The following is a 27582-nucleotide window of genomic DNA, read 5'->3' as shown; positions in this document are numbered from 1 at the left end:
CCCTCTCCTTTCTCTAGTCCTCAGTACTGAGCCATGCGGCAGGTATCCAATGTGGTCCCTCCTGAGCCAGCTGTATGTCATTGAACAGCTTCATACAGGCATCCTGCAGCTCCTCGTTGACTATGACGCGGTCGAAGTACTGACCGTACTTCCCCTCCATGAACCTGGCAGCATCCTCCATCTCCTCAAAGTCAACATCCTGAGGGGAAGGAGGAAGAGGGGTGGGGGGAAGGAGAGGCCAGGGAGGAGGAAGGGCCAGGGAGGTGTGGAGGAGGGGCCAGGGAGGAGCAGAGGAGGGGCCAGGGAGGAGCAGAGGAGCCAGGGAGGAGCGGAGGAGGGGCCAGGGAGGAGCAGAGGGGCCAGGTTGGTGTGGAGGAGGGGCCATGGAGGAGCAGAGGAGGGGCCAGGGAGGAGCAGAGGAGGGGCCAGGGAGGAGCAGAGGAGGGGCCAGGGAGGAGCGGGGGAGGGGCCAGGGAGGAGCGGAGGAGGGGCCAGGGAGGAGCCAGACAGCATTATAAAAACAGAGGAACTCAAGCGTGTCTGACAAGACAGAATATGAGCAGGCAGGTCAGTATAGTATACTATAGTAAATTTGAACGCATCAACATCAAATATATACACAAACCATTAAGAAAACCTTCCTGCGTCTATGTCATGGAAAAAGCAGGGGGTCCATAATGTTTTATCTATAGGGATGTGCATCTGGGCTCCAATACGATACAGGAACGATACAATTCATGGGGATTTGGTTTGATTAGAGAACGAATCGATTTGAATCGGTTCAATGCGATACGATTCAATGCACTAACATTTGTTGCATAAACACATTAATGTTCCATTCTAAATTAAAACCTGCTGCTGATGGAGATCATGAGCCGGGTCTCTGAGCCGGGCCTCTCTGAGCCGGGCCTCTCTGAGCCGGGCCTCCCAGAGCTGGGCCTCCCAGAGCCGGATCTGTCTGAGCAGGGCCTCTCTGAGCTGAATCTGTCTATGTTTGTCTACCACCCCACTACCACTATCAGATTAGAGCCATAAAGGAGACTTGACATCTACCACCCCACTATCAGATTAGAGCCATAAAGGACACTAGACATCTACCACCCCACTACCACTATCAGATTAGGGTGGGCAATGTAGCCTATGTGTTTTTTGTCCCCACAACGTTGAAATCACCATCACTAATTAACTTGTCATTTTTGCAGATGAAGTGCTTCAGTTAGTAATGTATCAATATGTACTGTTTGCGGATTAGCCTGTGAATTTATACTGTAGCACAACTTTGTATTTCACCCCCATCTCAAAATCAAATGATTTTGACTATTTGGGAGTTTTTAGTGAGTTTATTTTCTCTGCCTGCTTTGGCCATGCAGTGCGCCTCGCAAAATGATTGCTTGTCCTCGTTATGAAATTATCAACTTTACCCTGTATATCTAAAAAAATGACCATATACACTGACTGTTTATAGGAAAACGACCACGACTATTGCGGATGGTGAACCTGTGCAATCAAAAATATATATATTGAAAACCCCATTCAGTAGGTTTCAACCAGATGAAAGTTGTGTCTCAGATTTATTTTATTCTGGTAAAACACACAATAGCCAATTACATAGGTTTGTCACTCAACTAATAAAGCCTAATATCACGCAAGACATTTGAGGATTTCAATGCTGAAGGTGCCGCAAGATCAGGAACACGCCTTCCATGACCTGATGTTGGTCAGCGGGCCGAAGCTGGGCACAGCCCGCAGTTTAACTAGGCTACTGATATTGGCTGGATTTTGTTTCAGCAAAATGACTTGTAGATCAATGGATGTCAATACAGTTACCCTGTGTACCCAGTTACACGCAGTTCGACACTGAAGGAAAGGACGCGTCGGTTTACACAAAAGATTAGGTATTTTCGGGAAATGGTAGAAAGAAAGTATGAGGAAAACATTTGATTAAATCTGCGATTTGTAACAGTACTATCTTAAATATTTGAATCGCGACCGATGCGTACCGATGAATCTTTACAACCCTAATTATCTACATTCAAAAGGGATGGCCTGACAGTGACAACACATTCATCTCACTTTAAAAGGTCTGTTGACAACACAGCTGGTGATGATGCGTGCATCCCTCCGTGTCTGTCTCAGTCGTTCTGAACTGGGAGGCTTTATAAAGATGACATAAGGCTTGAACGTCTTATTCCTCACGGACAGGATGCTCTGAAAGACACAATACATACACACATACTGTATAAAATAAATGTATAAATGAATAGTCGGAAGTTTACATACACTTATAGTTTTGGTCGGTTAGGACGGTTAGGTCGGTTAGGACATCTACTTTGTGCATGACACAAGTAATTTTTCCAACAATTATTTACAAATAGATTTTTTCACTTATAATTCACTGTATCACAATTCCAGTAGGTGAGAAGTTTACATACACTAAGTTGACTGTGCCTTCAAACAGCTTAGACAATTGCAGAAAATGATGTCATGGCTTTAGAAGCTTCTGATAGGCTAATTGACATAATTTGAGTCTATTGGTGGTGTACTGACGTAGCAGAATCAGAATTAGTAACATTGATAAATAAGATGTTTTATTTACTTTCATAAATATGCTTATGTGGCGAAAAAAGTCACTTGGGGCCCAGAGAGGGGAGAGGATTGTCTTCATATGTGAGTGTACCTGTTAAACCTTGTGAAGGGCTCCACAATGTCTGTGCACCATTTGTGGGAGGAGTATGGCAGTGTCTGGAACCATTGTATGTCCCCTCTGATGTTGCCCTTATCTTGACCTAGTATATGACCTAGAGGCTCACTCCCCTCAGTGAGCTTGTCCAGGTGGGGGACAATTGATATATGCCATTGGATGAGATAATGTTTTTGTACTATGTTGTACCAAAAACGAGATGAGAACTTCGTTTAGGAGACCAAACTCAACAATAATTTATAGCTAATGCTGTCTGGCTGTGGGATACTCCTCTCTCAAGTAAAAATCTTCCTTTGTGCGGTTTTCCTAAGACCTGTGGTTCGTCATTGTGAGTTGGGAGGGGTGGATCTTTGCTATAAAAGATCTCAGTTGCCATTATGGTGACACTCTCAGAATTCATTTATAGACACTGAATTGATCTGAGAGTCTGAAATGTCTAGTGTTGTCTAGTATTCACTAGGAATGGTGAAAAACTGAGTTTAAATGTATTTGGTGAAAGGTGTATGTAAACTTCAGACTTCAACTCTATTAGAAACTTAATTTTAATCAAATTTTTACTATTTAACAATGAATCCTTTTCCCTGCTGTGATAAAAAGATAGATACAGGAGTAAATATATATATAACTTACATGTGGCTCAGTGTCTATAACACACATCCTTCCACTGTCTATCACGTCTTTGACAGCATCAATACTGGTCCCATATAGATGACCTTTATATTCACCGTACTCCAGGAACCTAGGACAGACCAAAGATACTCTATAAAACTCATGACCTGTATTACAGCTATATTACAACTGCGTATATAACAACTATGATAAACCCATGAAATACCCCAATGGATTCTGTTTCATCTCTTATGAAATGACTGTTGATTCAGAAACAGGAAGTAAGGTCAATCCTGCCAGGTCGCAAGGTCAATCCTGCCATGACGCAAAAGAGGTTTCTAACTCCAAAGGGTCATTTTGTTACGTTACAGCCTTATTCTAAAATGGATTAAATAAATAATATCCCTCATCAATCTACACACAATACCCCATAAAGAAAAAGCTAAACTGTTTTTTAGAAATGTTTGCAAATGTATTAAAAATGTATAATAAAACCTTGGGTATTCAGACCCTTTGCTATGAGACTCGAAATGGAGATCAGGTAGATGCTGTTTCCATTGATCATCCTTGAGATGTTTCTTCAACTTGATCTGAGTCCACCTGTGGTAAATTCAATTGATTGGATATGATTTGGAAAGGCACACACCTGCCTATATAAGGTCCCACAGTTGACAGTGCATGTCAGAGCAAAACCAAGCCATGAGGTTGAAGGAATTGTCCATAGAGCTCCGAGACAGGATTGTGTCAAGGCACAGATCTGGGGAAGGGGACCAAAACATTTCTGCAGCATTGAAGGTCCCCAAGAGCACAGTGGCCTCCATCATTCTTAAATGGAAAAAGTTTCGAACCACCAAGACTCTCAGCAGGCCGCCCAGCCAAACTGGGCAATCGGGAGAAGGGCCGGGCCTTGGTCAGAGAGGTGACCTAGAACCCGATGGTCACTCTGACAGAGATCTAGAGTTCCTCTGTGGAGATGGGAAAATCTTCCAGAAGGACAACCATCTCTGCAGCACTCCACCAATCAGGCCTAAAGTACTAAAGTACCATGAGAAACAAGAGTCTCTGGTCTGATGAAACCAAGATTGAACTCTTCGGCCTGAATGCCAAGCATCACGTCTGGAGGGAACCTGGCACCATCCCTACGGTGAAGTGGTAGCATCATGCTGTGGGGATGTTTTTCAGTGGAAAGGACTGGGAGACTAGTCAGGATCTAGGGAAAGTTCAATGGAGCAAAGTAGAGAGAGATCCTTGATGAAAACCTGCTCCAGAGCACTCAGGACCTCAGAATAGGGAGGAGGTTCACCTTCAAACAGAACAACAACCCTAAGCACACAGCCAAGACAAAGCAGGAGTGGCTTCGGGACAAGTCTCTGAATGTCCTTGAGTGGCCCAGCCAGAGCCCGGACTTGAACCCCATTGAACATCTCTGGAGAGACCAGACAATAGCTGTACAGCAAGGCTCCTCATCCAACCTGACAGAGCTTGAGAGGATCTGCAGAGAAGAATGTGATAAATTTCCTAAGTACAGCTGTGCCAAGCTTGTAGCGTCATACCCAAGAAGACTCAAGGCAGTAGTCGCTGCCAAATGTGCTTCAACAAAGTACTGAGAAAAGGGTCTGGATACTTATGTAAATGTGGTATTTCATATATATATATACAGTATATATGTATTTTCTTTACATTTGCAAAAATGTCTAAAAACCTGTTTTTGCTTCGTCATTATGGGGTACTGTGTGTAGATTGATAATGAACAATTTAATCCATTTTCGAATAAGAGCGTAAGTAGCATAACCAAATGTGGAAAAAGGGAAGGGGTACTTTCCGAATGCACCGTATAATATCACATTTTACATTTGAGTCATCTAACAGACGCTCCTATCCGGGTACGAGTTACATTTGAGTCATCTAACAGACGCTCCTATCCGGGTACGAGTTACATTTGAGTCATGTAACAGACGCTCCTATCCAGGTACGAGTTACATTTGAGTGATGTAACAGACGCTCCTATCTGGGTACGAGTTACATTTGAGTCATCTAACAGACGCTCCTATCCAGGTACGAGTTACATTTGAGTGATGTAACAGACGCTCCTATCCGGGTACGAGTTACATTTGAGTGATGTAACAGACGCTCCTATCTGGGTACGAGTTACATTTGAGTGATGTAACAGACGCTCCTATCCAGGTACGAGTTACATTTGAGTGATGTAACAGACGCTCCTATCCGGGTACGAGTTACATTTGAGTGATGTAACAGACGCTCCTATCCGGGTACGAGTTACATTTGAGTGATGTAACAGACGCTCCTATCCGGGTACGAGTTACATTTGAGTGATGTAACAGACGCTCCTATCTGGGTACGAGTTACATTTGAGTGATGTAACAGACGCTCCGAGTTACATTTGATCTGTAACAGACGCTCCTATCTGGGTACGAGTTACATTTGAGTGATGTAACAGACGCTCCTATCTGGGTACGAGTTACATTTGAGTGATGTAACAGACGCTCCTATCCAGGGTACGAGTTACATTTGAGTCATGTAACAGACGCTCCTATCCGGCCTATCTGTAACAGACGCTCCTATCTGGTACGAGTTACATTTGAGTCATCTAACAGACGCTCCTATCTGGGTACGAGTTACATTTGAGTCATCTAACAGACGCTCCTATCCGGGTACGAGTTACATTTGAGTGATGTAACAGACGCTCCTATCCAGGTACGAGTTACATTTGAGTGATGTAACAGACGCTCCTATCCAGGTACGAGTTACATTTGAGTCATGTAACAGACGCTCCTATCCGGGTACGAGTTACATTTGAGTCATGTAACAGACGCTCCTATCCGGGTACGAGTTACATTTGAGTCATGTAACAGACGCTCCTATCCAGGTACGAGTTACATTTGAGTCATGTAACAGACGCTCCTATCCGGGTACGAGTTACATTTGAGTCATGTAACAGACGCTCCTATCCGGGTACGAGTTACATGAGCAATTAGCGTTAAGGATGTCTACAGATTTTTCACCTTGTCGGCACAGGGATTCGAACCGGCGACCTTTCGCTTACTGGCCCAATGCTCTTAACCGCTAGTCTAAGAGGTAGGCTACTTGGAAATCATTAGAACTAATATGAAAACAAATCACTAGCATTACCTGTGGTTGCACACCATGTAATCAAACAGCTCTTTGGTGACAAAGTTATATTCTTTTCCTGTCCCCTCTCCATCTCTGGCTGGTCGCGTTGTGTCTGAGGACGACGACAGAAAACACATCAATACAGAATTACAACCAACCTCTATCACATCACAACATAACACCACAGAGGACAACCACTAAAGCACAATAACATCAATCAGAACAGACCGAAAGTCCAGTTATGTGACAAGATAAAATGCCATAGAGGGGATTGGATACATAGAGGAGACATAGAGGAGTCATAGAGGTTAAATACAGTACAGATATACATAGAGGAGTCATAAAGGAGACATACAGTACAGAGATACATAGAGGATACATACAGTACAGAGATACATAGAGGAGTCATAAAGGAGACATACAGTACAGAGATACATAGAGGATACATACAGTACAGAGATACATAGAGGAGTCATAAAGGAGACATACAGTACAGAGATACATAGAGGATACATACAGTACAGAGATACATAGAGGAGTCATAAAGGAGACATACAGTACAGAGATACATAGAGGATACATATAGTACAGAGATACATAGAGGAGTCATAGAGGTTAAATACAGTACAGAGATACAGTGGGGCAAAAAAGTATTTAGTCAGCCACCAATTGTGCAAGTTCTCCCACTTAAAAAGATGAGAGAGGCCTGTAATTTTCATCATAGATACATAGGAGTCATAGAGGATACATACAGTACAGAGATACATAGAGGAGTCATAGAGGATACATACAGTACAGAGATACATAGAGGAGACCTACAGCACAGAGATACATAGAGGAGTCAGAGGATACATACAGTACAGAGATACATAGAGGAGACATAGAGGATACATACAGTACAGAGATACATAGAGAAGTCATATAGGATACATACAGTACAGAGATACATAGAGGAGTCAGAGGTTACATACAGTACAGAGATACATAGAGGAGTCGTAGAGGATACATACAGTACAGAGATACATAGAGGATACATACAGTACAGAGATACATAGAGGAGATGTAGAGGATACATACAGTACAGAGATACATAGAGGAGTCAGAGGATACATACAGTACAGAGATACATAGAGGAGTCAGAGGATACATACAGTACAGAGATACATAGAGGAGACATAGAGGATACATACAGTACAGAGATACATAGAGGAGACCTACAGCACAGAGACACATAGAGGATACATACAGTACAGAGATACATAGATGAGTCATAGAGGATACATACAGTACAGAGATACATAGAGGAGTCATATAGGATACATACAGTACAGAGATACATAGAGGAGTCAGAGGTTACATACAGTACAGAGATACATAGAGGAGTCGTAGAGGATACATACAGTACAGAGATACATAGAGGAGACATAGAGGATACATACATTACAGAGATACATAGAGGAGACATATGGTCTGATGCTGTAACATTAAGATTTTCCTTCACTAGAACTAGGGTGCCCAGCCCCGAACTATGAAAAACATTTCCTCATCCACCAAACTTTACATTTGGCACTATGCATTGGGGCAGGTAGCGTTCTCCTGCCATTCGACAAACCCAGATTCGTAAGTGGGACTGCCAGATGGTGAAGCCTGATTCATCACTCCAGAGAATGCATTTCCACTACTCCAGAGTTCAGCGAGCTTTACACCACTCCAGCTGACACTTGGCATTGCGCATGGTGATCTTAGGCTTGTGTGCGGCAGCTCGGCCATGGAAACCCATTTCATAAAGCTCCATACAAACAGGTATTTTGTTGACGTTGCTTCCAGAGGCAGTTTGGAACTCGGTAGTGAGAGTTGCAACTGAGGACAGAGGATTTTTACGCTCTACACGAGGTCCCGTTCTGTGAGCTTGTGTGGCCTACCACTTCACGGCTGAGCCGTTGTTGCTCCAAGGCATTTCCACTTCACAATAACAGCACTTACAGTTGACCGGGGCAGCTCTAGCAGGGCAGACAGTTGACGAACTGGCATCCTATGACGGTGCCACGTTAAGTCACTGAGCTCTTCAGTAAGGCCATTCTACTGTTGATGTTTCTCTGTGGAGATTGCAGGGCTGTGTGCTCGATTTTATACACTTGTCAGCAACGGGTGTGGCTGAAATAGCCGAATACACTCATTTGAATAGGTGTCCACATACACTATACAGTGGGGCAAAAAAGTATTTAGTCAGCCACCTATTGTGCAAGTTCTCCCACTTAAAAAGATGAGAGAGGCCTGTAATTTTCATCATAGGTACACTTAAACTATGACAGACAAAATGAGAAAAGAAATCCAGAAAATCACATTGTAGGATTTTTTTATGAATTTATTTGCAAATTATGGTGGAAAATAAGTATTCGTTACATGCTGAGTACTTAACAGGAGAACGGTGAAATTCACGTACTTGTTGTAATTGTATTGTAATGTGCCCCTGACTATCCATTTTTAAATACAAGAAAATGGTGTAGTCTGGTTTGCTTCATGGAAGGAATTTTAAATGATTTATACTTTTTAACTTCTACTTTTGATACTTAAGTATAGTTTAGCAATTACATTTAACGTTGACACTTTTCCTCAAGTATATTTAAACCCAAAGACTTTTCCTCAAGTAGTATTTTACTGGGTGACTTTTCCTCAAGTAGTATTTTACTTTTCCTCAAGGGGGTGACTTTTCCACAAGTAGTATTTTACCTCAAGTAGTATTTTACTGGGTGACTTTTCCTCAAGTAGTATTTTACTGGGTGACTTTTCCTCAAGTAGTATTTTACTGGGTGACTTTTCCTCAAGTAGTATTTTACTGGGTGACTTTTCCTCAAGTAGTATTTTACTGGGTGACTTTTCCACTTTTACTTAAAGTAACTTTCTATGAAGGTATCTATACTTTAACTCCAGTTTGACAATTGGGTACTTTTTAACTCCATCACTGAATATAAACATATGATACTAGACACTACAGATAATATCTGATAATATCACTACAGGTAATATAAACTTACGAGGCACAGCTCCCTGGAAGGTGTGTGGGTTGAGTTTGATCAGTCTTTTCCTGAGTTCATTCACCCCTACACCAGAAGGACCTGTAGAAACACACATTGTCAGCCCTACACCACTACAGTAGATGTGATACCCCAACCTATAAGCTGTGTGTGTGTGTGTGTGTGTGTAAGACTGTCTCAGAGGGTTTAGGAAGACTCATTTCTGTTTCCCCTGTGACAAAGGACAATAACAAATCATTTATCATCATCTTTTGATACAGAACATAAACAATATATAAGCAGTGAGCTCCTCACCTACGAGGATGATCAGTCTGTGCGGGTCGTCAGGTCGTCTCTGGTAGCTGACCACCTCTTCATAGGGGCTGGACAGAGCCGAGGTGTTGGGAGAACAGGAGTAGCAGGATTGGCGACGCGTACGGTGGGTCATTCTCCGCCACAGACGGAAACTACGGCGGAATCCCGCTGGAAACAACAATAACAACAACAATAACGACTACAAGATTAACATCATCAACAACAACAATAACGACTACAAGATTAACATCATCAACAACAACAATAACGACTACAAGATTAACATCATCAACAACAACAATAACGACTACAAGATTAACATCATCAACAACAACAATAACGACTACAAGATTAACATCATCAACAACAACAATAACGACTACAAGATTAACATCATCAACAACAACAATAACGACTACAAGATTAACATCATCAACAACAACAATAACGACTACAAGATTAACATCATCAACAACAACAATAACGACTACAAGATTAACATCATCAACAACAACAAGATTATCATCAACAACAATAACGACTACAAGATTAACATCATCAACAACAACAATAACGATTTAACATCATCAACAACAATAACGACTACAAGATTAACATCATCAACAACAACAATAACGACTACAAGATTAACATCATCAACAACATAAAAACTGTAAATCTATGGTGCAAGCATCGTTAGCTTACAAAAAACTAGGATGATTGATTAATAAAAGTGTTAATGAATTTGTCAATCAAAAAACATCTTACAGATGTAGATGCCACCCATCGTATGTGCTCCTTCTTCAGCCTCTTCGGGATACACTGGGAACATTCATTACAATGTTATTATATACGGGGCCTTCAGGAAGTATTCATACCCCGAGACTTATTACACATTTTGTTGTGTTACAGCCTGAATTCAAAATGGATTAAATAGTCTTTCTCATCTACCCACAATACCCCATAATGACAAAGTGAAAACATGGTTTTAGATTTTTCTGGGTCAGTCTCTACGAGCTGTGAGTCTTCTGGGTCAGTCTATAAGAGCTGTGAGTCTTCTGGGTCAGTCTCTACGAGCTGTGAGTCTTCTGGGTCAGTCTCTACGAGCTGTGAGACTGTGAGACTTCTGGGTCAGTCTCTACGAGCTGTGAGACTTCTGGGTCATTCTATAAGAGCTGTGAGACTTCTGGGTCAGTCTATAAGAGCTGTGAGACTTCTGGGTCAGTCTCTAAGAGCTGTGAGTCTTCTGGGTCAGTCTCTAAGAGCTGTGAGTCTTCTGGGTCAGTCTATACGAGCTGTGAGTCTTCTGGGTCAGTCCAGAAGAACTGTGAGTCTTCTGGGTAAGTCTATAAGAACTTTCCACACCTGGATTGTGCAACATTTGCCCATGATTCTTTTCCAAATTCTTCAAGCTCTGTCAAATTGGTTGTTGATCATTATTAGATAACCATTTTCAGGTCTTGCCACAGATTTTCAAGCAGATTTAAGTCAAATCTATAACTCTATAAGTATCTCCAGTGTAAATTTGGCCTTGTGTTTTATGTTATTGTCCTGCTGAAAGTGGAATTCATCTCCCAGGAAAGCAGACTGAACCAGGTTTTCCTCTAGGATTGTTCCTGTGCTTTATCCTGAAAAACTCCTCAGTCCTTAATGATTACAAGCATACCCATAACATGATGCAGCCACCACTATGCTTGAAAATATGGGCAGTGGTAATGTAATGTGTTGTATTGTATTGCCTCCAAACATAACACAAAGTAGTTGTAGTTTTAATTTAGTGCCTTTCAAAAAAATTCTAAAAACATAATTCCACTTTGACATTATGGGTTATTGTGTGTAGGCTATTGACCAAAGAAATCTACATGTAATCAATTTTCAATTCAGGCTAGTAACACAACAAAATGTGGAAAAAGTCAAGGGGTGTGAATACTTTAATATTGTTTTATACCCTCCAAACCAAGAGAATACATACATAAATAACTACTACAGTAAACAGTCAAATGATAAATTGACAAAACGATTCACAACAAGAAATATGAATTGGTATATTGACCTTCTCTGAGGTCCTCTAGAATATCACAGCGATGGAAAATAAAGAGAAGGAAAAACCTTGTGAATAACGGTCTCTGTCTTTTCATCGTACAGATGAACCACAAAAGATACTGATGAACACTATATTGAAAGAAAACAGATCTACAGAATCTATCAAAACCATGCGTCTAATAAAACTTACCTACCAGATTCAAAATCTTCTTCATCTAATAAAGGCCGATAAAAAAAAAAGTGTTATTACGTCGCAATAGTAGTTAGTATACAACAGATTACTATAAGAGTGATATGGAATGAGGACGATGTGGCTACCTGCTATGGCACCATTCCCACTGTTGGTCTTAACGTCGTCCTCTGGAAGAGAAAACACAAGGTCAAACAGAGATCCTGCTACTGTCTCGGTCAAGACAAATCCAAGTCCCCCCCAAAAAAAAAGGTATTTGTTTATATATTGTACATACCATCACCAGCTATGCTCACTTTAGGGTCAGCAGTAGACAAAGGAAACAGAACTCATGATAAAGATATTTGGACAACCTGACTGAAACACCAAACACGCAAAAGAGGGTGGAGCTTTGTGGTCTATATTTTACAGAAGCTCTATGTATCTTATCTAGAATTCATACTATAGAGTGTTGTGACTTTGGCTATGGATATTCAGAGATAATTTACTGAACAATGACTTACATGCTTCTGATTTATTTAATTTGTTTTTTTTATCCTTTCCAAATGAACTGAATGAACCATTAAGGGTTTTTGACAGACAGATCCCTTGAATTTACTGTATCAGTAGTTATCATTAACAATTACATCAACAATAGTCTTAACAGTGAATTTACACAGGGGATCACGTCTTTCACGTGACACAAAGGGTTTATCCTGGAACTGTTGAAAACGAGAATTCGTTAAGGACTTACGAGAGAGTTTCTCTCTTTCTTTTGAATTAGCCCACTGGCTAATTATTTTGGCTGAGAAAACTCAGAATATGACAACAGGAAAAATATGCCAAGGCGCTATTCCTTTGGCAACACAGAATGAGCGTGTGCTCGTTATGGCATTTTCAGACCTCATGGTGGAGGCCGTTGTTTTATAGCTCAATGACACTACCGGTCAAAAAAAAAAATCGCAAATATAATAAAATAAAAAAAAATTGTTTAACACTTTTTTGGTTGCTACATGATTCCATATGTGTTATTTCATAGTTGTGATGTCTTCACTATTATTCTACAATGTAGAAAATAGTAAATCATCAAGACAAACCCTTGAATGAGTAGATGTTCTAAACCTTTGACCGGTACTGTGTGCTCGTTTTGTCCAGGTGGGAGTGTGATTGAGGTTGCATTATCTGTGGACCTGTTGGGTCGGTATGTGAATTGGAGTGGGTCTAGGGTTTCAGGGGTAATGGTGTTGATGTGAGCCATGACCAGCCTTTAGGCAGGTTATCTTTACTTTCTTGGCAACAGGGACTATGGTTGTCTGTTTGAAGCATGTAGGTATTACAGACTCGGTCAGGGAGAGGTTGAAAATGTCAGTGAAGACACTTGCCAGTTGGTCCATGCATGCTTTGAGTACACGTCCTGGTAATCAGTCTGGCCCTGCGGCCTTGTGAATGTTGACCTGTTACCAACCCTTAGTAAACTTTTGGAAAAAATTATGTTTGACCAGATACAATGCTATTTTACAGTAAACACATTGACAACAGACTTTCAGCATGCTGATAGGGAAGGACATTCAACATGCACCGGCACTTACACAAATGACTGATTGGCTGAGAGAAATTGATGATAAAAAGTGGTGGCTGTCTTGTATGACTTCAGTGCGGCTTTTGACATTATCGATCATAGTCAGCTGCTGGTAAAACGTATCTGTTATGTCTTTACATCCCCTTCTATGAGCAGCTAACCGATCGCTGCAGCTGTACATAGTCTATCGGTAAATAGCCCACCCATTTTTACCTACCTCATCCCCATACTGTTTTTATTTATTTACTTTTCTGCTCTTTTGCACACCAATATCTCTACCTGTACATGACCATCTGATCATTTATCACTCCAGTGTTAATCTGCAAAATTGTAATTATTATTATTATTCGCCTACCTCCTCATGCCTTTTGCACACAATGTATATAGATTCCCCTTTTTTTTCTACTGTGTTATTGACTTGTTAATTGTTTACTCCATGTGTAACTCTGTGTTGTCTGTTCACACTGCTATGCTTTATTTTGGCCAGGTCGCAGTTGCAAATGAGAACTTGTTCTCAACTGGCCTACCTGGTTAAATAAAGGTGAAATAAAAAATGTAAAAAATAAAAAAATTGTGTTTTGAGGGTTACCTGTCTAACAGAACACCGAGGGTGTTCTTTAATGGAATCCTCCTCAAAAATAATCATTCCCCAGGGCAGCTCTTCCATTTTTTAAAAACTAATGACAGGGCAGTCAACACTGAGGTGAAAAACACTAACTGAGCTTTTCAGAATGGGTAGTCCTAAATATTTCAAAAACTAATAGATTTGTATTGTAAACTGTAATGAATAATGTGGAAAATGAGCAAGTTGAGGTGACAAAACCCTGGATTGTAAACTGATGGTCAAAACATATTGATACAGTAGCTAAGATGGGGAGAAGTCTGTCTATAATAAAGCGCTACTCTACATTCTTAACAACACTATCAACAAGGCAGGTTCTACAGGTCCTAGTTTTGTCACACCTGGATTACTGTCCAGTTGTGTGGTCAGTTCCAAACAAAGAGGGATTTAGGAAAATTACAATTGTCTCAGAACAGGGCAGCACGGCTGGCCCTTAAAGACACACGGAGCGCTAATAATAATAATATGCAAAATCTCTCATGGTTCAAAGTGGAGGGAAGCAGTAACATTCAATTTAAAAACAGATAAAAATGCACTTTTGGAACAGCAGGGACGTTGAAGAGACACAAACAGGTACAGACACATGTACACATGGATTTCGTATTGTAGATATGTGGTAGTAGAGTAGTGGCCTGAGGGCACACACTTAATATATTGTGAAAAGTGATATGGGATGTAATGTCATGTAATATTTTTAATTGTAAATAACTGCCTTAATGTTGCTGGACCCCAGGAAGAGTAGCTGCTGCCTTGGTAGTGGGGGATCCATAATAAACCCCAGGAAGAGTAGCTGCTGCCTTGGTAGTGGGGGATCCATAATAAACCCCAGGAAGAGTAGCTGCTGCCTTGGCAGGAACTAACGGGGATCCATAATAAACCCCAGGAAGAGTAGCTGCTGCCTTGGCAGGAACTAATGGGGATACATAATAAACCCCAGGAAGAGTAGCTGCTGCCTTGGCAGGAACTAATGGGGATCCATAATACACCCCAGGAAGAGCTGCTGCCTTGGCAGCTGCTGCCCCAGGAAGAGTAGCTGCTGCCTTGGCAGGAACTAATGGGGATCCATAATAAACCCCAGGAAGAGTAGCTGCTGCCTTGGCAGGAACTAATGGGGATCCATAATAAACCCCAGGAAGAGTAGCTGCTGCCTTGGCAGGAACTAATGGGGGTCCTTAATGAATACAGCTAGTGTGGGAATTAAAACAGAGTGCATAGTATAGGTGATACTATAGGTGTACAGACAGTCTAAGAGTAGGATGTTCGTGCTGTTACTCACAGGGTTTGATGCAGGTGTGGGCCTGGAAAGGCTGTGACCACCACGTCTCCCTCTGTTTGCTGCACAATGGAGACCAGAGAGGTCAGGGGGTTAAAGCATCAACAACAACACCAAAACATCCCTGAAACTTAAGTCGATCTCAGATCGATTGTCTGCGTAGCCAAGGTAACCTACCTTTTCATGTAAAAAAAAAAAACAGTCCGTTTTTTAAATTATATAAATGTCATTATATCGGAGTTGGGTTTTTTGGCCTAAAAATGACCTCTTCCATGCTCTGATGGCGCTGTAACCTAGTAGCTGCTGGTATGAGGCCTACATTCAGACAGTCACTGTGCTCACGCTCCCAATTCTAATCTACGTTCACAGTGCATGTCCGAAAACGTCGACATGAAAAATCCTATGACTGAAACTTCCCAGGTGGGCCTGGGAGGGCATAGGCCCAACCCACTGTGGAGAGAGGTCCAGCCAATCAGAATCCATTTTTTTCTGCACATGAAATATGGGACCAACAATTTACATGCTGTGTTTATATTTTCGTTCAGTCTATATGACAGAAATCCGTCGCAGTGACCTATACTCCTTCACTGATTTGATCACACTGAACATACACGTATTCGATTTAGTGACCTTTATAACTGTGCTGTGTTGGTCTGGCTACGGGTTCAATTAGGAGTCTTCCAGGGTTGGGGTCAATTCCATTATCATTTAGTCAATTAAGGAAGTAAACTGATTGACTGAATTGAAATGGAATTGATCCCAGGTGGTGTCCCACCTCTTGTGAAGGCTGTTGTCTGTCTGTCTGTCTGTCTGTCTGTCTGTCTGTCTGTCTGTCTGTCTGTCTGTCTGTCTGTCTGTCTGTCACCCCCCACCTCTTGAGCAGACTGGTGGAGGGGATGAGGCCGGCGCAGGCTGAGGCACTGGGAAGCTTCCTAGCCTGCCACCAGTGGATGTCTGTCTGGTCGACTATCTCCAGCAGGTCTCCTCTACTGAAGACCATGCCAGCGTCAGGACAGGGGATCGCTGGGTCCTGCAGGGGGCAGTAGTCTGCCATGGCCCGCACATACAGCTGAGGAGAGAGAAGAAGAAGAAGAAGAAGCAGAAGAAGAAGAAGCAGAAGAAGAAGAAGCAGAAGCAGAAGTTGGAGCGGAGAGGAGGGACATGAGTAAACAAACAACATGCTATTAGGAAACTACCTGGACTATTGAGAGATTGTTATGAAGAAGAAGCCTCACAGAAGAAGCAAGGCTGGCTTTTGGGTCTTAGTTGATTGTGGTGTGTTTGGAATCACTTTGAAGAAAAGTGCAGAATAAGAAGAAGCAGAAGAAGCAGAAGAAGCAGAAGCAGAAGAAGCAGAAGCAGAAGAAGCAGAAGAAGCAGAAGCAGAAGAAGAAGCAGCAGCAGAAGAAGAAGAAGCAGCAGAAGAAGAAGAAGAAGCAGAAGTTGGAGCCTAGAGGAGGACATGAGTAAACAAACAACAATATTAGACCTGGACTATTGAGAGATTGTTATGGTGACCTCACCAAGGCTGGCTTTTGGGTCTTAGTTGATTGTGAGTGTTTGGAAGAACAAAATAGACCTTGAGATTGGACCTAGAGGGATGAGTTTAAAACAGAACAATAAAGAGAGAGAGAGACGAGGACAGAGAGAGAAGACAAGAGACAGAGAGAGAGGGAGAGAAGAAAGAGACAGAGAGAGAGGGAGAGAAGAAAAGAGAGACATAGAGAGAGACATACAGTATATATATATATGGAGAGAGAGAGAGAGAGAGAGAGAAGACTAGAGAGATACATAAGAAGAGAGATAGATAGTGAGTGAGTGAGTGAGTGAGTGAGTGAGTGAGTGAGTGAGTGAGTGAGTGAGTGAGTGAGTGAGTGAGTGAGTGAGTGAGTGAGTGAGTGAGAGAGAGAGAAAGAGAAAGAGAAAGAGAGAGAGAAAGAGAGAGAAAGAGAGAGAGAGAGAGAGAAAGAGGAGAATAACTGACCAGTATCTGTATGACCTGTTCTGGGTCCAGTCCTTCTACAGGGTTCCCATTCACCTCCACCAGCAGATCCCCTGGATGCAGAAGACCTGCACAAACACAGTAAGGAAACCTTGGATCCACAACTTGATCTTACAGACTCAGGCAGCCTTAAGTCGCTAAGAGGTTTTATAGAGATAATCATGACTGTACAAGTAAATTCTAGTCTCTCAAGTCAGGCAATTGTTTCTATATTAGCCACAAAAAAAGCACACAAGGCTAGGTGGAAGTCAAGGCTAGGTGGAAGTCAAGGCTAGGTGGAAGTCAAGGCTAGGTGGAAGTCAAGGCTAAAGTCAAGGCTAGGTGGAAGTCAAGGCTAAAGTCATGCTAGGTGGAAGTCAAGGCTAGGTGGAAGTCAAGGCTAGGTGGAAGTCAAGGCTAGGTGGAAGTCAAGGCTAGGTGGAAGTCAAGGCTAGGTGGAAGTCAAGGCTAGGTGGAAGTCAAGGCTAGGTGGAAGTCAAGGCTAGGTGGAAATCAAGGCTAGGTGGACGTAACGGTTAGATAAATGCACCAGGCAGAATTGTCACATTTGAGAAGAAAAGGTCAATAGTATGTGTGAATGAACCCAGTCAGACAGACTCACCACTGCGATCTGCAAGGCCTCCGTGTATCACCCGGGCTATGAATATCTCTCCTGTTTCCTCGTCCCTCTTTATTGTGGCTCCCTGGTGGGTACAAAATTTAAAAAAGTGATCACATGCATTTCTTTGACATAAAAAAGGCCCTAATTGAAGTGTTCTGTGTGAATGGAGACGAGACATGTTTCTGGTTCATGGGGAAAAGAGGAAAGCGATGACGATGGACACGATGAAGATGGACACGATGACGATGGACACGATGACGATCAACAAAACATGCCCCGTCAAGCTGATGGAGGTGGTGATGCAGGTAGGAGCTGATGTGATCAGGAGGAAATGAATGATATGAAACAGCAAGGAAAAGGAGGCAGATGGTGGTGATGATGATGATGATGGTGATGATGATGATGGTGATGATGATGATGGAAAGTTGAATCGAATTTTTGAGAATGAAGAGATGCCAGAATGTGAGACAGAGTAAAACCAGTAACAAGGTAGAGACAAGATTAAAGGAGAGATAGTAAGTAAGGTTATACACTGCAATGACGGGATGTACCGCTGAACCTTTGACTGAGGTCACAGGAGGTCAACAGTCCAAATACAGGAGACAGAACCCTTGGGAATGATAACGCCGTCAACCGAGTTCAGGCTATTTACCTTTCACGGTTATGTTCGTTGTTGAAGACAGCAGAGCAGATGAAGGAGGAGAGGAGACCAGGATCCTGAGTGTTACTTCTTCTTCTTCTTACTGGAAAAGCATCCTGTGGTTTTCTGGTCCTCCTCTACTCCTGAACCTGAACCAGAGAACCCGTTGGAGAGATGGGCGTTACCAGGTCCCTGGAGAGGACCACTGATGGCCACCCTCCTCTTACCACTGCCCTTCTGACCCGAGACTGAGGAAGACTTCCTGGATATTGGAGGTGAGAGGTGACTATCCATATAGGCTACGATGGAGGATGAGGAGGAGGAAGAAGAGGAGGAAGAGGAGGTGAAAAAGTGGCTAGGGGGAGGAGATGGGAAGCGTTTGATTTGAGGACGAAGAGGAGGTGGTGGAAGAGAGGGAGGTGAAGGGAAGAGTATGGGTCGAGGAGGAGGAGAGGGAGGTGAAGGGAAGAGTATGGGTTGATGAGGAGGAGGAGAGGGAGGTGAAGGGAAGAGTATGGGTTGAGGAGGAGGAGGTGGTCGAGGAGAGGGAGGTGAAGGGAAGAGTATGGGTCGAGGAGGAGGAGAGGGAGGTGAAGGGAAGAGTATGGGTTGATGAGGAGGAGGAGGAGAACGGGAGGTGAACGGAAGAGTATGGGTTGAGGAGGAGGTGGTGGTGGAGGAGATGGTGGGTTGAGGAGAGGAGATGGTGGAGGAGAGGGAGGTGAAGGGAAGAGTATGGGTCGAGGAGGAGGAGGTGGTGGAGGAGAGGGAGGTGAACGGAAGAGTATGGGTTGAGGAGGAGGAGGAGAGGGAGGTGAAGGGAAGAGTATGGGTTGATGAGGAGGAGGAGGAGAGGGAGGTGAAGGGAAGAGTATGGGTTGATGAGGAGGAGGAGGAGAGGGAGGTGAAGGGACGAGTATGGGTTGAGGAGGAGGAGGTGGTGGAGTTGGTGGAGGAGAGGGAGGTGAACGGAAGAGTATGGGTTGAGGAGGAGGAGGTGGTGGAGGAGAGGGAGGTGAACGGAAGAGTATGGGTTGAGGAGGAGGAGGAGGAGGAGGAGAGGGAGGTGAACGGAAGGGTATGGGTTGAGGAGGAGGAAGAGAAGAGGGAGGTGAACGGAAGAGTATGGGTTGAGGAGGAGGAAGAGAAGAGGGAGGTGAACGGAAGAGTATGGGTCGAGGAGGAGGCGGCGGAGGTGTGTCGTGAGACTTGGATTCAATAACGAGTCCCTGCAGTTTATCGACCACCTCCACTAACAAGTTGAGAGCTAGAGCATTCTCATCCACGCTATCTGACATCAGCTGCGTGGCAGACACCATCTTCTGGCCCAGGTCACGGACATCAATACTGCTGTTCTCCATGCTGCTGGCTACGGCCTGGACCGTACTCCTCAGCTCGTCCAAGCTGGGCTGCTCAGTCATATCCAGAGAGTGGTCCCTGCTAGCTCCGTTCTGGGAGCCTAGCCAACTCCGACGCCTGGGCATGGGGCTAGAAGGAGCCGTCCGAGCCCGGGGGCCACCGCTACTACTACCAGGAGTTAGGATCTTACTGGGGTGGTCCCCCAAAGCGGAGTGATAGACAGGGGACTTAGTGATGGTCAGGCTGATGGTTGGGACGGGGCCTTTCCAGTGAGAGGGAGGGGAGGCATAGTCCCCTTTCTTAGGTCGTAATTCCTGTTGTCTCCGTTCTGTTTGTCCTCAGGCGAGGTTTTATCTCCACAGGGGGACGAGGAAGACCGTCATAGAGGTTAGAGGTCAGAGGAGAAGATGGAAGAGAAAGAAAGCAGAAACATTCATTAAGAAGAAGATCCAACCCAGCAGAAAGAAGTAACAGAAACAGTGAAGACGAATCACATGTATTTAAAAATACTTCCTGGAAAGGAAAGAAGAAGCACCACAATACACTAACACGTATTGTAGTTGCTTCCTGTGTCCCCTCTGTCCTCCTACCATCTGTGTGTACAGGGCTGTAGACAGAGGGAGCAGAGTGGTTCAAGCCTCTCTCCCAGAGGTCTCCTGTCTGGCGACACAGCTTGCAGCTGCCTATGGAGTCATAGCGAGGAAGGAGTCGCGACCCGATGGACTCGAAGCGAGGGAGGGGCCGGGACTGACCAGGGAGCAGGGGGGCCAGCAGGTCAGCAGAGGTATAACTGTCCCTGTGCCCCCCTGACGCGGCTAAATGCTCCCCTGACCACGCTCTCCTCCCGTGGACCAGTCTCTCGAGGGTGATGCGCCGCAGGCTGCCCCAACGACTACGGATAAACCCTCCGCTGGCACTACCTCGTCCACCGTTCTTATAAGTAGAGACAGAGTCTGGGGTTACATTAGGACTAGCACCCCGGTCAACAAGTTAACAGCCCCAGGGTTGAGACCGAAGTCTTTAGGGGAGCTACGAGAGAGAAGCAGCCACTACCCTTCATTACAGATTATAGCTTCTGTAATGTCCTCAGAGTGACTAACAGACCGTATTTATAGAGATGACTGTTTTGCATGTTCATGATACTCATGCCACAGAATATTCCCCTTGAGAATGTAACTTTAGCTACTTTGAGCCGTCATCAGTAACAGAGTTTATTGCCTTACCTCCCTTATCGTACGTCATTTACACACACTGTATATAGATTTTTCTACTGTATTATTGACTGTATGTTTGTTTATGTGTAACTCTGTGTTGTTGTTTCTGTCGTTGTTTCTGTTTGCTTTATCTTGGCCAGGTCGCAGTTGTAAATGAGAACTTGTTCTCAACTAGCCTACCTGGTTAAATAAAGGTGAAATAAAAAAAATAAAATAAAAAACAGTAGTGTAATGTGTGAGTGTAACAGCATTGTGAGGTGTAGAGTTCTAGTAGATATATGTACCAGAGGCTGTTTGTTCTTGACCAGACAGACGATCCTCATGGCCTCCTCGTCTTCCGGCAGGTCCTCAGGGAGCGGAGGGAGAACTGGCTCATAGTCCGTCTGGGCCACCATGTCATGGGCTGAGAGGAGGGCCTGGGAGAAGAAGAACACGGGCAGCCAGCAAGTACGCCAACTAGTCAGTCAGTCAGTCAGTTAGCCAGTCAATCAGTCAGTTAGCCAGTCAGTCAGCAAGTCAGCCAACCAGTTAGTCAGTCAGCCAGTCAGTCAGTTAGCCAGTCTGTCAGCCAACCAGTCAGTCAGTCAGCAAGTCAACCAACCAGCCAGTCAGTTAGCCAGTCAGTCAGGCAACCAGTCAGACAGTCAGCCAACCAGACAGTCAGTCAGTCAGTGAGTCAGTTAGCCAGTCAGTCAGCCAACCAGTCAGTCAGCAAGTCAGCCAACCAGACAGTCAGTCAGTCAGTTATCCAGTCAGTCAGTCAGTCAGTGAGTCAGTTAGCCAGTCAGTCAGTCAGTCAGTGAGTCAGTTATCCAGTCAGTCAGTGAGTCAGTTATCCAGTCAGTCAGTCAGTCAGTGAGTCAGTTAGCCAGTCAGTCAGTCAGCAAGAGGAACACAGATCAACAGAGGGTTAGCATGCTAACGTTCGGGTTAGCACGCTAGTGTTCGGGTTAGCACGCTAGTGTTCGGGTTAGCACGCTGTGTTCGGGTTAGCATGCTAACGTTCGGGTTAGCACGCTAGTGTTCGGGTTAGCACGCTAGTGTTCGGGTTAGCGCGCTAGTGGGAGAAGGCCACAAGTAGTCTAATCTGTTCTGACAGTAAAAGCCCAACGGTCTGAATAAGGTGAATGAAAGCTCCCACAGCTTACCTGTAGATGGGGGGACTTCAGTAGACTATAGAGCTGTCTGGCCTCTGGGGACGGAGCTGGTACTGCTCTGATGTTGGACAGGATCTGATAAACAGGCATACAAACAAAACAAGATCAATACCATTAGCTGTCATTCATGATGTTGTGGGCTGCACAGTTAGCCCAAGTCATCTAGTTCTCTGTCGGAGAGTGAGGGTACGTCCTAAATGCTACCCTACTCCCTTGTGCACCTCTTTAGACCCTTTAGGTCCTGGTAAAAATATAAGGAAAAGAGTGCCAATTCAGACACTCCCGAAGAGTCTAGTGCACTTTTTATTTTTACCTTTATTTAACTAGGCAAGTCAGTTAAGAACAAATTCTTATTTTCAATGACGGCCTAGGAACAGTGGGTTAACTGCCTGTTCAGGGGCAGAACGACAGACTTGTCAGCTCGGGATTTGATCTAGCAACCTTCCGGTTACAAGTCCAACGCTCTAACCACTAGGCTACCAAGGTACTGGCCTTGTAAGTGAGACCAGAGGCATAGGGCAGGTAGTGACTGGGTGGACTGAATTCGTGAGAGAGACCAGAGGCATAGGGCAGGTAGGGACTGGGTGGACTGAATTCGTGAGAGAGACCAGAGGCATAGGGCAGGTAGGGACTGGGTGGACTGACGTTGTGAGAGAGACCAGAGGCATAGGGCAGGTAGGGACTGGGTGGACTGACCTCGTGAGAGAGACCAGAGGCATTAGGGCAGGTAGGGACTGGGTGGACTGACCTCGTGAGAGAGACCAGACGCATAGGGCAGGTAGGGACTGGGTGGACTGACCTCGTGAGAGAGACCAGAGGCATAGGGCAGGTAGGGACTGGGTGGAAGCCTTCTGAACTTCTGCAGACACTCGTAGATCTGTAGAGAGAACAGACATACAGAGACAAACATACAGACAGGCACTGGGTATGACATTAAACAGGGCGTAGTGACTACTGTAGAAAACACCAAGATAACATTACAGAGGGCTAGCATAGCGACTACTGTAGAAAACACCAACATTACAGAGGGCTAGCATAGCGACTACTGTAGAAAACACCAAGATAACATTACAGAGGGCTAGCATAGTGACTACTGTAGAAAACACCAAGATAACATTACAGAGGGCTAGCGTAGCGACTACTGTAGAAAACACCAAGATAACATTAGAGGGCTAGCATAGTGACTTACTGTAGAAAACACCAACATTACAGAGGGCTAGCATAGTGACTACTGTAGAAAACACCAACATTACAGAGGGCTAGCATAGTGACTACTGTAGAAAACACCAACATTACAGAGGGCTAGCATAGTGACTACTGTAGAAAACACCAACATTACAGAGGGCTAGCATAGTGACTACTGTAGAAAACACCAACATTACAGAGGGCTAGCATAGTGACTACTGTAGAAAACACCAACATTACAGAGGGCTAGCATAGTGACTACTGTAGAAAACACCAACATTACAGAGGGCTAGCATAGTGACTACTGTAGAAAACACCAATATAAAATTAAAGAGGGCTAGCATAGTGACTACTGTAGAAAACACCAACATTACAGAGGGCTAGCATAGCGACTGACTACTGTAGAAAACACCAACATTAAAGGGGCTAGCATAGTGACTACTGTAGAAAACACCAACATTACAGAGGGCTAGCATAGTGACTACTGTAGAAAACACCAAGATAACATTACAGAGGGCTAGCATAGTGACTACTGTAGAAAACACCAACATTACAGAGGGCTAGCATAGTGACTACTGTAGAAAACACCAACATTAAAGAGGGCTAGCATAGTGACTACTGTAGAAAACACCAAGATAACATTACAGAGGGCTAGCGTAGCGACTACTGTAGAAAACACCAACATTAGAGGGGCTAGCATAGTGACTACTGTAGAAAACACCAACATTACAGAGGGCTAGCATAGCGACTACTGTAGAAAACACCAAGATAACATTACAGAGGGCTAGCATAGTGACTACTGTAGAAAACACCAAGATAACATTACAGAGGGCTAGCGTAGCGACTACTGTAGAAAACACCAAGATAACATTACAGAGGGCTAGCATAGCGACTACTGTAGAAAACACCAACATTACAGAGAGCTAGCATAGCGACTACTGTAGAAAACACCAACATTACAGAGGGCTAGCATAGTGACTACTGTAGAAAACACCAACATTACAGAGGGCTAGCATAGCGACTACTGTAGAAAACACCAATATAAAATTAAAGAGGGCTAGCATAGTGACTACTGTAGAAAACACCAACATTACAGAGGGCTAGCATAGTGACTACTGTAGAAAACACCAACATTACAGAGGGCTAGCATAGTGACTACTGTAGAAAACACCAACATTACAGAGGGCTAGCATAGTGACTACTGTAGAAAACACCAAGATAACATTACAGAGGGCTAGCATAGTGACTACTGTAGAAAACACCAACATTACAGAGGGCTAGCATAGTGACTACTGTAGAAAACACCAACATTACAGAGGGCTAGCATAGTGACTACTGTAGAAAACACCAACATTACAGAGGGCTAGCATAGTGACTACTGTAGAAAACACCAACATTACAGAGGGCTAGCATAGTGACTACTGTAGAAAACACCAACATTACAGAGGGCTAGCATAGTGACTACTGTAGAAAACACCAACATTACAGAGGGCTAGCATAGTGACTACTGTAGAAAACACCAACATTACAGAGGGCTAGCATAGTGACTAGTGAGGGCTAGCTAGTGACTGTAGAAAACACCAACATTACAGAGGGCTAGCATAGTGACTACTGTAGAAAACACCAACATTACAGAGGGCTAGCATAGTGACTACTGTAGAAAACACCAACATTACAGAGGGCTAGCATAGTGACTACTGTAGAAAACACCAACATTACAGAGGGCTAGCATAGTGACTACTGTAGAAAACACCAAGATAACATTACAGAGGGCTAGCATAGTGACTACTGTAGAAAACACCAACATTACAGAGGGCTAGCATAGTGACTACTGTAGAAAACACCAACATTACAGAGGGCTAGCATAGCGACTACTGTAGAAAACACCAACATTAAAGAGGGCTAGCATAGTGACTACTGTAGAAAACACCAACATTACAGAGGGCTAGCATAGTGACTACTGTAGAAAACACCAACATTACAGAGGGCTAGCATAGTGACTACTGTAGAAAACACCAACATTACAGAGGGCTAGCATAGCGACTACTGTAGAAAACACCAATATAAAATTAAAGAGGGCTAGCATAGTGACTACTGTAGAAAACACCAACATTACAGAGGGCTAGCATAGTGACTACTGTAGAAAACACCAACATTACAGAGGGCTAGCATAGTGACTACTGTAGAAAACACCAAGATAACATTACAGAGGGCTAGCATAGTGACTACTGTAGAAAACACCAACATTACAGAGGGCTAGCATAGTGACTACTGTAGAAAACACCAACATTACAGAGGGCTAGCATAGTGACTACTGTAGAAAACACCAACATTACAGAGGGCTAGCATAGTGACTACTGTAGAAAACACCAACATTACAGAGGGCTAGCATAGTGACTACTGTAGAAAACACCAACATAAAAGAGGGCTAGCATAGTGACTACTGTAGAAAACACCAACATAAAATTAAAGAGGGCTAGCATAGTGACTACTGTAGAAAACACCAACATTACAGAGGGCTAGCATAGTGACTACTGTAGAAAACACCAACATAAAATAAAGAGGGCTAGCGTAGCGACTACTGTAGAAAACACCAACATTACAGAGGGCAAGCATAGCGACTACTGTAGAAAACACCAACATTACAGAGGGCAAGCATAGTGACTACTGTAGAAAACACCAACATTACAGAGGGCTAGCATAGTGACTACTGTAGAAAACACCAACATTACAGAGGGCTAGCATAGTGACTACTGTAGAAAACACCAACATTACAGAGGGCTAGCATAGTGACTACTGTAGAAAACACCAACATTACAGAGGGCTAGCATAGTGACTACTGTAGAAAACACCAATATAAAATTAAAGAGGGCTAGCATAGTGACTACTGTAGAAAACACCAACATTACAGAGGGCTAGCATAGTGACTACTGTAGAAAACACCAATATAAAATTAAAGAGGGCTAGCATAGCGACTACTGTAGAAAACACCAAGATAACATTAAAGAGGGCTAGCATAGCGACTACTGTAGAAAACACCAAGATAACATTAAAGAGGGCTAGCGTAGCGACTACTGTAGAAAACACCAAGATAACATTAAAGAGGGCTAGCATAGTGACTACTGTAGAAAACACCAAGATAACATTAAAGAGGGCTAGCATAGTGACTACTGTAGAAAACACCAAGATAACATTAAAGAGGGCTAGCGGAGCGACTACTGTAGAAAACACCAAGATAACATTAAAGAGGGCTAGCGTAGTGACTACTGTAGAAAACACCAACATTACAGAGGGCTAGCATAGTGACTACTGTAGAAAACACCAACATTAAAGAGGGCTAGCGTAGCGACTAAGATAACATAAGCATTAGATACATATAATTCATGTACCATGTCACTATCATGTATGTCTGTATGTATGGATTAAAAAGGTATTGATTAAAAGGTATTGATTAAAAGGTATTGATTAAAAGGTATGGATTAAAATGTATGGATTAAAAGGTATTGATTAAAAGGTATGGATTAAAAGGTATGGATTAAAAAGGTATGGATTAAAAAGGTATGGTTAAAAAGGTATGGATTAAAAGGTATTGATTAAAAAGGTATGGATTATTAGGTACAATCAGCATGTATGGTTGATAAGAAGCAAACTAACACTTAAAGCTGTCATAATGGTAGTATTATATACAGGTAATACCAAGATGTATGGCCAAAATCTGGGTGATGTATGGTTAGGCTCATAAAGGGGTTGGATTAATGGTCAGATTTCAGACCCTGTATAAAAAATTACAAATAAATATGACAGACTTTTAGCAGAGACTGTATAAAAAAATAAAGATTTGAGACCTTGAGTAGGGACTGTAGCCAGGGGGCACTGAGAAGGCTGTAGAGGACTTCAGACCCACTGATGTCACTGTGGATAGCCAGCCTCACCTCCTCTGCCACACTGGACAGCATCTCTGTCAGAC

At 43.4% G+C, this 27582-nt stretch overlaps 1 protein-coding gene across 1 annotated transcript; it reads right to left on the bottom strand.

The window, feature by feature from the left end:
- On the bottom strand, positions 1-27582 carry LOC112240199 (MAGUK p55 subfamily member 4-like; the record flags this gene model as incomplete). The annotated part of the gene is given in 19 exon segments (XM_042313487.1): positions 1-199; positions 2074-2208; positions 3332-3440; positions 6461-6554; positions 9478-9558; positions 9772-9939; positions 10540-10593; positions 11825-11839; positions 12009-12029; positions 12133-12174; positions 12282-12299; positions 15461-15519; positions 16330-16526; positions 17442-17527; positions 18061-18142; positions 21558-21689; positions 22422-22505; positions 23230-23307; positions 27461-27582. Coding segments are annotated over 19 exon segments (1752 nt in total). The 3' UTR covers positions 1-13.

The sequence above is a fragment of the Oncorhynchus tshawytscha genome, unplaced genomic scaffold (genome assembly GCF_018296145.1).
Source record: "Oncorhynchus tshawytscha isolate Ot180627B unplaced genomic scaffold, Otsh_v2.0 Un_contig_12788_pilon_pilon, whole genome shotgun sequence".
In the NCBI taxonomy this organism is placed as follows: domain Eukaryota; kingdom Metazoa; phylum Chordata; class Actinopteri; order Salmoniformes; family Salmonidae; genus Oncorhynchus; species Oncorhynchus tshawytscha.
The sequence above is the reverse complement of the archived record's forward strand: the minus strand, read 5'-3'. Positions and strand labels throughout refer to the sequence as shown.